Source organism: Symphalangus syndactylus, chromosome 18 (genome assembly GCF_028878055.3).
Source record: "Symphalangus syndactylus isolate Jambi chromosome 18, NHGRI_mSymSyn1-v2.1_pri, whole genome shotgun sequence".
Classification (NCBI taxonomy): Eukaryota; Metazoa; Chordata; class Mammalia; order Primates; family Hylobatidae; genus Symphalangus; species Symphalangus syndactylus.
Genome location: NC_072440.2, coordinates 61,377,491 through 61,390,291, shown reverse-complemented (window position 1 = coordinate 61,390,291; position 12,801 = coordinate 61,377,491). Strand labels below are relative to the sequence as shown.

Below are 12,801 nucleotides of genomic sequence, written 5' to 3'. Positions count from 1 at the left end.
TCTCGAGTAGCTGGGATTACAGGCATGCGCCACCACACTTGGCTAATTTTGTATTTTTAGTAGAGACGGCGTTTCTCCATGTTGGTCAGGCTGGTCTTGAACTCCCGACCTCAGGTGATCCGCCCACTTCAGCCTCCCAAAGTGCTGGGATTACAGGCATGCGCCACCACACTTGGCTAATTTTGTATTTTTAGTAGAGACGGCATTTCTCCATGTTGGTCAGGCTGGTCTTGAACTCCCGACCTCAGGTGATCCGCCCACTTCAGCCTCCCAAAGTGCTGGGATTACAGGCATGAGCCACGACGCCTGGCTGGAGTGAGTTGTTTCTAAACCACTGCTTCACTCAGATTGCTGTGGGTACTTAACCAAAATATTCACATTCCCAGGCCTGGCCCTAAACCCGCAACCCAGCCTTTCCTGGGGCCTGGGAATCTGCATGTACTGCACTTTCCAGGTGGTGACTGTGCATAGAACAGTTTAGGCAAGTCCATCCTAGCTGTGCTTCTCAAAGGAATGTGCACAGGAATCCCCGGGGGATTGCGTTAAAGTGCAGGTTCTGATTTAGCAGGTCTGGAATGGAGTGTGAGATTTTGCATTTCCAACAAGCACCCAGGTGGTGCCAATGCTGCTGGTGCGTGGGCCACACTGAGTATCCAGGGCCTAGGGGAAGGGAGAGAGGAGCCATCAGCAGACAAAATGCTTTGATAATTTAGACTCCCCCACCTCCCACTTAAAGGGCAACTGCCAACAAATATTGCAGATGGGTAAGAGAAGTGGGGTCTGATTTGCAAGCACCCCCCATTGTAGACAACCTTCTTCAGCAGAGGACTCACCTGAAACCTTCCCTCTCCCCAGGTTTTTCTCAAGGCAGGTGTGATCTCCAGGCTTGAGAAGCAGCGAGAGAAGCTGGTATCTCAGAGCATCGTTCTCTTCCAGGCGGCTTGCAAGGGCTTTCTGTCTCGCCAGGAATTCAAGAAGCTGAAGGTACTGCATGCTGTTTGCATGAGCGGGCATAGGGTCTGCCTGTCTCTCAGGATGATACCGGTGCACCTGGTCCAAGGATCCAACCTGAGCAGTGAGACTTTAAGTGAGGCTTTGCAAGATGTTATGACTATTTCTGGGACATTGACATCAAATTATCCGTAAGGTCGGCCTTGCACTAGGTAGCCATGAGGTTGTCCAAGCCCTCCTGGGCCGATTCATGATTTCAGCCTGTCTTGTTTCTGGAGGAATTCACTTTCACAGGTCAGCAGACAGGGCATGACCAGGGCCCAGCCCCTGAGGTTTTGGGGACCAAAGGCCAAGTCGAGCTTGAAGCACTGACCCATTTAGGGTCACCATCTTCAGAGATCTCTGGAGACTGAATTTCCTCTCTGTAGCTGCATAATAGAGAGGAAACCACATGGCTCTGGGAACAAGTAATATATATGTTCGAATTCCACCTCTACATCTTAGTAGCTGGGTGAAGGTGAGATGAAATGATGTGTACTTAATACAGTACATGGCACATAGTAATTGCTCAGTAAACTCTAGCTGCTATTACCTTAGCATTGTTATTCTTAATTACTGCTACTACTAGAATGGAGTCTTGTTGTATGTGCCTCCAGTTTATGTGAAATTGTAAACTCAAGTATATGTACTTGGCAGAAAGAGAAAAAAGATGAGACCATGAATAATGAACATATTGTGGGCAACCCCACTGGCCTTCTGTCTCAAGTAGCTCATACCTTGGAATGATGTGGAATAGAGTTTCAGAGCCTGGACTCTGCAGCCAGACTGCAAGGGTTCAAGCCTGCTCTGGCACTGAGAAGCTGGGTGACACTGGGCATGTGACTTTATCTCTCTGAACCTCACTTTCCCCATCTGTAAATACGTAAAATAACATGATCTTTCTAGGACTATACTGAGGACCAAATTGAGGTGTGTGAGATGCTCAGGGCAGTGCCTAGCACTTAGGAAGCTCAGTGTCTGCTGCACAAGAATCAGCTGCTGTGATGGTGATGAGGGAAAGGCATCTCTTGGCCTGTCTGCCAGTCAGTGCTGTTCTGGTTCCCCTCAGTGCTGTTCTGGTTCCCCTCAGTGATAAGAATGAAGCAGGTCAGTGCTTCTCAAACTGCGGTCCCAGACCAGCAGCATCAGCATCACCTAGGGATTTGTTAGAAATGCACATTTCCAGGCTCCATCCCAGAGTGGCTGAATCGGCACCTTTGGGGGTGGTGTCTAGCCATCTGGGGTTTAACAAGCTCTCCGGGGGATTCTGATGCACATTCAAGTTTGAGAAGCATGAAATTACTGTTTAAATACACTGTGAAAATGATCTCCCTTCAATATAAGCTAATAACATAATCTTGGACATTGTTATTTGTGGGCAATTTTAGAGATTTTTCAGTGGCAGTTTTTGCCTTGCATGATGACCTTTAAACCAAATTCTCATGTAAGATGTAACCTATTGTATAGTTTCTTTTGCTCTTTCTCCTATTATTATTTGGCCGTGCAAGACTAAATTATGACATAATGTTTGATGCAGAGAGCCTGACATATCAAAAAGACTACAAGAAAGGAAGCCCGTGTGTGTGTGTGTGTGTGTGTGTGTGTGTTTTAAGGTATCCAGTCCCTTCCACCGGGAAATAACTCCACTTCCTCCAGCCCCTTTGCTACCCTCTGCCTCCTCTCCTTCCTTTATCCTCACCTGGGTTGGAAAGGACCCTCCAGTCTGTGTTCTCCTTCCCTGCAGATTCGCCGACTGGCTGCACAGTGCATCCAGAAGAATGTGGCTGTGTTCCTCGCAGTCAAGGACTGGCCATGGTGGCAGCTCCTTGGTTCCCTGCAGCCCCTACTTAGTGCCACCATTGGAAATGAGGAGCTCCGAGCCAAGGAGGTCAGTCTATGTGGCAGGCAGGGTGCTGGGTGGCTACTCCCCACACCCCGCTCCTCCTGCTTGCATCCAGGACCCTGTGCCCCTATTTCTGAACATTCTTGATCTAGGAATGCCCAGCCCAACAGCCTTGATGCCCCTTCCAGATGTTCCTCTGCCTCCATCAATGCAGATAATCCACTGTCCCATGCCCAGCTCCTGTCTAGGCTGTGGGTGGTTAGAGATGCTGTTACCACCCTGGGGGTTCATGAACACTCACTACTTAACCCAGAGAAGCTCAATGGGCAGAGTCTTTGAGTCCTTTATTATTATTATTATTATTTTTACCTCTCAGACAACACTCTTTTTCTATCATTCTTCCCTGTCACCACCTATCTTTTATAACTATTTCAATTGGTTTCTGGTTCATGCTTTTTGTTGTTATTATTTTGCAAAAATTAGTAAATATACACACACATTTAGTTCTTACATTTCTTACATAAAAAGTAGAATACTATATATACTCTTCTTCGACTTGTATTTTTTACTTAAAATGTATTCGGAAAATCTTGCCGTTTCCATTCTTGTGGAGCTCCTCCTTGTGCACTCTTTATGGCTGCATAGCCCTCCTTTGTGTGTCTGCTCCATAGTTCATTCCACCTGCCTGCTGTGGGTGGGCAGTGAAGCATCTTCTGAATGGTGCTGTCATAGGCAGTGTTGAGCCACTGGCAGAAAGGCAGTCCCTGGAGAATGAAGTGCTGAGCACGGTGTCCACACTTGGGCATACTCAGTCTCAGGCAAAGCAAGGGACTCATTCTGATGATTTGTGTTCAGCCCCTAGACTGGGCAGGTCTGGACCGGACTTGTATGAACAGAGACATTGACATTCCGAAGTGGTGAAACAAAAAGTCTCTTGTTGAATGCCGGGCGCGGTGTCTCACGCCTGTAATCCCAGCACTTTGGGAGGCCGAGGCGGGCGGATCATGAGGTCAGGAGATCGAGACCATCCTGGCTAACACGGTGAAAACCCGTTTCTACTAAAAGTACAAAAAATGAGCCAGGCATGGTGGCGGGCACCTGTAGTCCCAGTTACTCGGGAGGCTGAGGCAGGAGAATGGCCTGAACCCAGGAGGCGGAGCTTGCAGTGAGCTGAGATTGCGCCACTGTACTCCAGCCTGGGCTACAGAGCAAGACTCCATCTCAAAAAAAAAAAAAAAAAAAAAAAAATGTCTCTTGTTGGAACCTAGCACCTGGGTATCTTCATGGATGCTGGCTGAATTACTCACTCTGTTCCCCAACCATTCTTTAAAAAAAAAATTCATCTTTAATTTACAAAGAGTGATCATACATATTTATGGGGTATAATGTGATGTTTTGATATATGTTTACAATATGAAATGATTAAGCAAAGCTAATTAACAAATCCATCACTTCATTTATCATTTTTTTTTGTGGTGAAAGCAGTTAAAATCTACTTTTTGTTTTTGAGACGGAGTCTTGCTCTTGTTGCCCAGGCTGGAGTGCAATGGTGCTATCTTGGCTCACTGCAACCTCCACTTCCTGGGTTCAAGCGATTCTCCTGCCTCAGCCTCCCGAGTAGCTGGGATCTCAGACGTGCACCACCAAGCCTGGCTAATTTTGTATTTTTAGTAGAGACGGGGTTTCTCCATGTTGGTCAGGCTGGTCTCGAACTCCCGACCTCAGGTGATCCGCCCGCCTCGGCCTCCCAAAGTGCTGGGATTACAGGTGTGAGCCACCGCACCCAGCCAAAACCTACTTTTTACAAGCAATTTTGAAATATACAGTGCACCATTATTTGTTATGGTCACCATTCTGTGCAATAGATTGCTAAGGTTTATTCCTTCTAACTGAAACTTGGTGCGCTTTGCTCACTCCTAACATAGGTGGAACTTAATCTCTGGTCTGGAATGGTTTCTGTTCATGTGTTTGTTTTTGTAGGAAGAGCTTACAACGCTAAGACGGAAGCTAGAAAAATCAGAGAAGTTGCGGAATGAACTCCGGCAGAACACAGATCTGCTAGAAAGCAAGGTATCCCCATCCCACCTTTTGGGTCCGTGTGGGGGATCTTTATGTATGTGAGATCTGTTTAAGGGGGAGAACAATGATATGCCTGGAAGTGTACTAATTGCTTTACAAGCACCCCAGAATTACCTGTGAGGCACGTGCTGTTATTGAACCCATTTTATAGTAGAGGAAATTGAGGCCCTGGGATATTAAGTATCTTCCTCGAGGCTGCACAACCAGCAAGTGTAACTGAGATTCAAACCCATGTCACCTGGTTCAAAAGGGGAGAATTTCTTAAACAAGTCACAAAAGCACAAATCATAGGGAAAAATGATAAATTTGACTATATTAAAATAATGAACTTTTGTTTATCAGGGCATAAAATGAAGGTATATTACTTACTTGGAGTAGAAATTTGCAAACTGGAAAAGGGTATCCAGAATACGTAAAGAGCTTTCTCAAATCAACTGGAAGAAGGCAAACACTCCAATAAGAACGGAAAAACAAATATGAGCCAATAATACGAATGGGTAGTTCCCAAGGAAGGGACTCTTGTTTCAAGAGTTCAAGTGTTCAAGAATTCAAATGGCCAATAAACTGATGAAAAGACACTCAGCCTAATTAGCAATTAGGAAGTGCAAATTAACACCTTAATAAGTACTGTTTCACACATCAGATTGGAAAAATCGAAGAGTGTGATGTAGCCAAATGTTGGCAAGGCTGTGTGGCAGTGGGAATTCTTATTTACTGCTGGTGGGATCATAAATTGATCTCATCACTCTTGAACAATTTGTCATTATCTATGAAAATTGAACCTGTCCATGCCCTGTGGCTGGCAATTCCACCTCTAGGTATTTATGCTAGAGAATCTTATCCATGAATATATGAAAATACAAGAAATTCATAGCAACAGCCTTTGTCCTGTTGAAGGACTGTAAACACAGGAAAGTAAACACTCAAATAGGAGCTTATTAATAGGAGAATAGGTAAATATGTTTTGTGATATTAAAAACTGGAGCTCCCAAGAGTGAAAATGAATGAAGAAACAGGCAAAACTGTGGCTCACTGGCCAAATTCAGTGCACCACCTGCTTTTTGTAAATAAAGTTTTATTGGAACACAGCCATGCTCATTCCTTTATGTGTAGTCTATGACTGCTTTCATGTTACAATGGCAGGGCTGAGTAGTTGCAGCCTGAAACTACTCAGCGCTGCCACATGGCCTGTGAAAGCTAAAACACTTACTCTCTGGATCTTTACAGAAAAAGTTTCCTGATCCTTAAACTAGAAAATGTGTATCAACATGTATTGCTCTCGCAAACATAATGCCAAAGGAAAATAATTCAGTCACAGAAGAGTCCTTGATCGATTAGGGGCATATCCTTGTATACTTACGGTGTCATTAAATTTATGGGAATCATAACATCAAATTCAGAGTAGGGGTTACCTGGGGTACGGTCATGTGACTGGAGAAGGTTATGTTGGTTGAATGTGTAACTGCATTCCCTATGCTTTCTCTCTTTAATTGGGTGTTGATTTCATGGGCTGGGGGTGACTACATGAACCAGACAGTTGCTGCTCCAAGAAGGTGACTGCAAATTACAGATAGACTTCTAGACAAAGTCATATGCTGTGCTAGTCCATTCTTGCACTGCTCTAAAGAAACACCTGAACTGGGTAATATATAAAGAAAAGAGGTTTGATTCGCTCAGGGTTCCACAGGCTTACAGGAAGCATGGCTGGGGAGCCCTCAGGAAACTTATATCATGGTGGATTGTTAAGGGGAAGCAGGCACGTCCTACATGGCTGGAGCAGGAGGAAGAGTGAGAAGGGGCAGGTGGTATACACTTTTAAACAACCGGATCTTGTGAGAACGCACTCACTATCACTAGAGCAGCAAGGGGGAAATCTGTCCCCATGATCTGGTCACCTCCCACCAGGCCCATCCTCCAACACTAGGGATTACAATTTGATATGAGGTTTGGGCAGGGACACAGGACCAAATCATATCATATGCTATTATGTTGCGTGTGGTCAGCAAGCCACGGCTAGACCAAAGAGGAGCTTTTCGAGGAAAACCTGCTGTTCTATGTAGACTTTCAGGACTGGGGAAAGGGAGGCACTTGTCTAGGGAATAAAATGTAAGGGGTCACCAAAAAACTCAGCAAAATAAATAATATTTTAAAATTATAAAGTAATGCAAAAAAAATCCCTGATGAAGAAAATATCAAAATTTTAAGTAAATGCAAAATTTGTAGGCCAAGATTAGGGTGAGGCAAGTAAACATTCTAAACAGTGTGAACAAATCTTTATATAAAATGTTGATATTTTCTTCATTGTGGATTTTTTGACTAATTGAGGTTTTTAAAATATTGCATTAAAATCTTATTTATCTTGATTTCTGAGAGTTTTTTTTTTTGACACCTCCTTAAATGTTGCACCCTAGGTAAGTGTTTTACATGCTTCATTCTAGTCTCAGCTCTGTTTGTCCATGAAGCTCTGGGTACCTCCAAGGATTCTGTTAAAGCCCAAATGAAACCCATTTTTTCACCCACTCAACAAATATATATGAACATCTCCCATGTGTTAGACATTTGACTGGACACCTTGATACAGCTAGGAAGGAGGGAAAGTCCCTGTCCTTACACAAGGTCTCCAGGCCGATAGGGGGAAACAGACCACAAGCAAGCTTGTCACATCATGAAGTGCTACGGATATGAAGCAGAAGGAGGTGACAGTGATGGAGGTTGAGCATGGGCTCTGTTTGCCTAAGTGGTCACGGAAGAATTCCATGGAAGGGGATGTTGGACTCTAGATCTGAATGATTTGCTGTAATCTATATGCAGATCTGGTAGAAAGAGTAGATATGGCAGGTGCCAAGGTCCTGGGACAATGTGAGATATTTGTCAGTCCAGGACAAAATTTAAAGCTTTCTACACCCGAGAGCACTTGGTGTTATTACTTGCTTATAATATTGTTTGGCTTGTTTGATGGACAATGGTAACTGTAAATGGATTTATGATTAAGCCAACAGAACCTACTCTTCTTTCCATGTTGATAACCCAAGTTGAGCCTGAGATGGCTCACGTGGGGATGTGGAATGAAGTTTGGGAGGAGGCTATCTCTTTTTTTGCTTCTTCTCATCTTCCCTGTAAGATTGTGTCCATTCTCCCCGCATTAAAGTGTCAACCGTGGAGTTGGCCAGGGAGAAGACAGAAGCCTTGCTCCTTGCAGGAAGGACCACATCCACACAGAGAGTTAGGAAAGGCTGGGCTGAGATGCACCTTAAGCCTATGCTCCTCCTATGCAAAAGACTGTAAGGGGGAGAAGAAATGACACACACGTGCCTGATGTCTCATTCATGTCTTGTGAGAGCAAGCTGTCTGACCTCTCTTGCTGGCAGCAACAATGAGTAGAACAGCAGAAGTGAAAAATTGGAGAGCTGTGGGCTGGTTGGGAATATCAGGGACTTCCCTGTAGAAATTCCTTCCCACTGAGCTGACATTTGAGGCAGTCATTAATCACGAACTGTCAGGTCAGATTTGCCATGCATCGGCTGTTGGGGGAGATGTGTGGGGATGAGATGAATATCTTCAGCATCCAGAGCTGCAGTTTACAGGACACTCGGAGAAGGAAGGGTGGGGGCTCAGGCTTCTGCAACCCGAACCAAGCAAACAAATGCCAACACCTACAGAATATTCTGCTCAGCCTCTTTAACTCTTTGCTTGTATCATGGTTACAACAAGATGTATGGGGCCTTGAAAAATTAAGATAAAATTTAAAAGTGAAGAAAGCCAGAGCAAAGGGAAATAAGAGTTGATGAGTGTATGAAGCCGGAGGAAGAGGTAGAAAATGGAAATCCACCTTTGGCCTTGGATGCCCTCTCACTTCATAGCCTTCACATGTGCTGTTGACTCTGCCTGAAACACTCCCTTCATCCTCTTCACCTGGTTAATATTTCTTCATCCCTTGTCACTCATTTTAGGTGGCACTTCCTCTAAGAAGCCCTCTTCAACATTCTAAGGGTGGGTTAGAGCCCTACTCTGTGCTACCACTAGCCTTGTTGTTTCTCCTCACAGGATTAATTGACTCTTTCCTAGTGACCTCCTGTATCTGTGTCCCAGCTAGACTGAAACCCCTAAAACAGGGATCAATAATCCGTATTTTCATCCCTGTTCATCAAATAGTCCCAGTTCCGGGCACAGGATAGATAAAGAATAGTCAAATAGAACCATTAAAGTTGGGCTGAAAAATCCAACACTGAGCTTCCTAGCATATTGCATGTAGATTGAAAAAAAAGAGAAACACCTGTTGCATGAGATAAGAGTAACTTTTCTGAGTATTGAGGTGTTAGGGAAATTTATTCCATGGATTCTCATAAAAGGGGCACTAAGGGATTTAGCAAAGTATGACTTCAGCAATATTCCCACAGTAATTGAGAAGGGATTGAGTAGGAGCACTTTTGGTAGCTTCATCCTGAACTGCAAGCCAAGAGCGTGATGTCAGTTCTATCAAAAATGAATCAACTGAAATCAGAGCGGTGCTTTATCCAGGAAGCATATTTGATGACTGAGTATTATGATGACTTTATCTTCCTCAGATCTTTCTCTCCCTTCCCACTTCATCTTCCCCAACTTCCAATGCTACTACTGGTTTATGTTGGTCACTTTTACGTTAAAAATTTTTTTAAATAGTTTTAGAGGGTACAATGGCAGTTTTTTTCACATGGATGTATTGCATGGTGATGAAGTCTGGGCTTTTAGTGCAACTACCACCCAAATATTGTGCCTTATATTCATGAGGTCATTACTCTCTTTTAATTAGTTAATTAATTTTTATTTTTATTTTTTGAGACAGAATCTCACTCTTTTGCCCAGGTTGGAATGCAGTAGAGTGAACACAGCTCACTGCAGCCTCAACCTCCTGGGCTAAAGTGAACCTCTTACTTCAGCCTCCCATGTAGCCAGGACCACAGGCATGCATCACCATGCCTGGCTGCTTTTTTTCAGTTTTGGTAGAGATGGGGTCTCACTTTGTTGCCCAGGTTGGTCTCCAACTCCTGGGCTCAAGCGATCCTCCTGCCTTGGCCTCCCAGAGTGCTGGTGTGAGCCACTGCACCAGGCCTGTAATTACACTTTAAAGAGCATTCCAGTCACCTGGAGAGCCGTTAGCCCTGTATCTTCCCCAGTCCACCTCCTGAGGGTCTGACCCAAGAGGAGGTTCTTGGTATGCAGGGGACAGGGGAGCGCACCAGCCCCTAGGTGATCCTGATTCGGGGAGGGGGGTGAGGTTGCTTTAGAGCAGTGGTTCTCACACTTGCAAATGTGTCAGAATGCCCTGTAAGACTTCTCAGAATACAGATTGCTAGACTCCAGCCTTAGAGATTCTGAATCAGTAGGCTTGGCGTGGCCTTGGGGAGGCTGTATTTCTAACATGCTAGAATGCTAAAGGTGCCTGTCCTGGGACCACACTTTGAGACACATTAGGCCAGAGAACAGCTAGAAGATATCTTCTACGTGCATCTCCTTTCTTGGAAGGGAATTTCTGTTAACAGACAGGGATCAGACATCCTTCCAGGACCATGCATCATGAAGACACCCCTGCTGCGGTTCATGGCCTCTGCATGCCACCCCTTTGTCTCTGGAGGGGGAGAAACTGTATAATATAAACATTGCTAAAACATGTTGTGTCTCATCAGTGAAAACTCCATTTGACTAGGCTTATTAAAAAGACAACGCTATTGCAAAATGATTTAAGTGCTTCATTTGTGAAGGAGCAGAAGAGGAGATGAGGAACCTCTAAGAAGCTGGCTATAAATACTCTTCAAGCATGCAAAATCTGCCTTGATGCAAACTGGAGTTTTTTTATTTTCATAAGAAGGCAGTGCTGGCCTTCTTGTTGGAAGCACCTGTAAGGTTTTGGGAGCACATGGGATATATAATGAGGTGGGGTGTTTCCCCCACCCCCGGAATAGTTTCTGGATTTACCCCCCAAGACCTTATTTATGGCAAAAGACAGGCCCATGCACTCCTGATTTCTGGCCTCAATAGCCTGAGAGGTTTCGCTTTTGGTAAGAAATTGTGGAGACAGTCCACCGATGGGGACTGGAGATGTATGTAGGTCAGAAAGTCTATTTGCAAAGTGCTGAGGGAGTTTGATCATGGGTCATGAGTGTGGCTTCCAGCTTGTCTCTAGCAAGGGGTAGGAAGGTGACTTGATGGGGTCATGTGGTCACTGGTGACTGAGCCCAGACCACATCTGAGGTCTCCTGACTCCTCGCTCCATAGTCCTGCCACGGCATCATGCTTCTGCGAGGAACTGGACTGGTAGCTCCCTAATTCCCGGGGGGGAATTAGACAGCCTGGTTTCTTATCTGTCTTAGGCTATTAGGATCTGTTGAGCCTTCACTGCTGGGACGTGCTAGGGAGTGTCTCCTGGTGGACAGTGGAAGAGACATGGTGGTCATATTCATAGATGGTCCTGGTGGAAGTAACTAAGTCCTCTCAGCTAAAGAACAGCTGGTGTATTCTTTCTGACTGTGTGCCTCAGTTTGCCCATACAAAACCAAGTCCATAACCTCTCCTCTAACTGCCTTGTAACACAGATGAATAATCTGGGCACTGTACAAGGTAAGGAATGAGTACAGTGACCCAACCTTGTATGTCCAGTTTGGAGGGGCAGAGAGTCGAGCTAGCTTGAGTTCCAGATGGCTGACTTTGTACCATTATTGCTACAAGATTGTGGGCAAATTCTTCAAGTCTCCTAGCCTTTGTTTCATCATCAGTAAAATGGCAATGGTAATCATTACTTCATCTTGATAAGCCTGTGGGGAGAGGGTGCATATAAAACAGTTATAACACTGCCTGCTATCGAGCAAGCCACATCACCACTATTACCAATAAATATATTTTTAAAAATGTTCACCCTCCCCCCAGTAGAGTGAATTCCTCAAAGACAATGACACATCTTAGACAGTTTTATACCCTTCTGTGTCTAGTACAAAGCATTCAATGCAAATTCAGTGAATGAATGGAGTGTACTGAATTTAATTAGAAAAATTACATTTAGGGAGTGATGTTCTGTGCCAGCTGCTGTGATAAGTCCTCTCAGCATTGTGAGCATTTACCTGCATTATCTAATTTTACCTGTAACTCAAACTGTGAGGAAGGTTAGTTAGTATCCCCATCTTATAGATGAGGCAAGGGAAGCCCAGAGAGCTGAAGTGATTTGTTCTACATCACACAGCTGGTGAATGGCAGAACCATGATTTGAACCCAGGGCTGGTCAACTCTGAACAGACTGTGATAGAGGAGAAGCATCTACTCAGGTGGGAAATGGGGTCAGGGAGGGCTTCACAGGAGAGAACTCTTGAAGGATAAGCAGGAGCTGGCCAGGTGACAAGGTGAGGGGACATTCCAGGTACAGGGCACAGCAAGAGCAGAGGCAGAGAGCAGAACCTGGTCTGGCAGGTGCAATTCTGGTGGTTGGAGTGTCTTGTATGGGTGTGTGTGTGTGTGTGTTTGCGGGGGGTGGGGGGTTAGAGATGAGGCATGAAGCCAGACTGGATCGCAGGGGGTCAGGATAATCACGTTCGAGGTTTGGACTTCATCCTGAAGGGGAGGGCAGAACCAAAGGACATTTTCAAAAAGGGGTATGTGGGTGTCATGATCTTAGGATTATTTCCTCTTTGTGCTGAAACACTTGGGGGGCCCTAGTGGCCCTTGAAGCCCCCTTCTAAAGCCCCCAAAAGGCCATAACTGTCCCTTCTTTCTAGAGGGACCCCCAAGGCCAATGGGTGGTGTGTCACCCTCATATGCCCAGCTCAGAGGCGTAACCTTTCTCCTGGCATTCTTACAAGATTGACCCATTCCCACTGACATCCAGAGCCTAAAGAGCCTTCCCATGTATGAATTGCTGTCACGCA

General features: G+C 45.1%; 1 protein-coding gene across 1 annotated transcript in view; it reads left to right on the top strand.

Annotated features, from left to right (window-relative positions):
* The window catches only part of MYO18B (myosin XVIIIB), a 297,959-nt gene that overhangs the window by 135,072 nt on the left and 150,086 nt on the right, over positions 1–12,801 (top strand). The window contains exons 23-25 of the mRNA XM_063623416.1: positions 856–984; positions 2,735–2,878; positions 4,814–4,903. Of these exons, the coding sequence (XP_063479486.1) occupies positions 856–984; positions 2,735–2,878; positions 4,814–4,903 (363 nt within the window). The remainder of the gene's footprint in view (positions 1–855; positions 985–2,734; positions 2,879–4,813; positions 4,904–12,801) is intronic.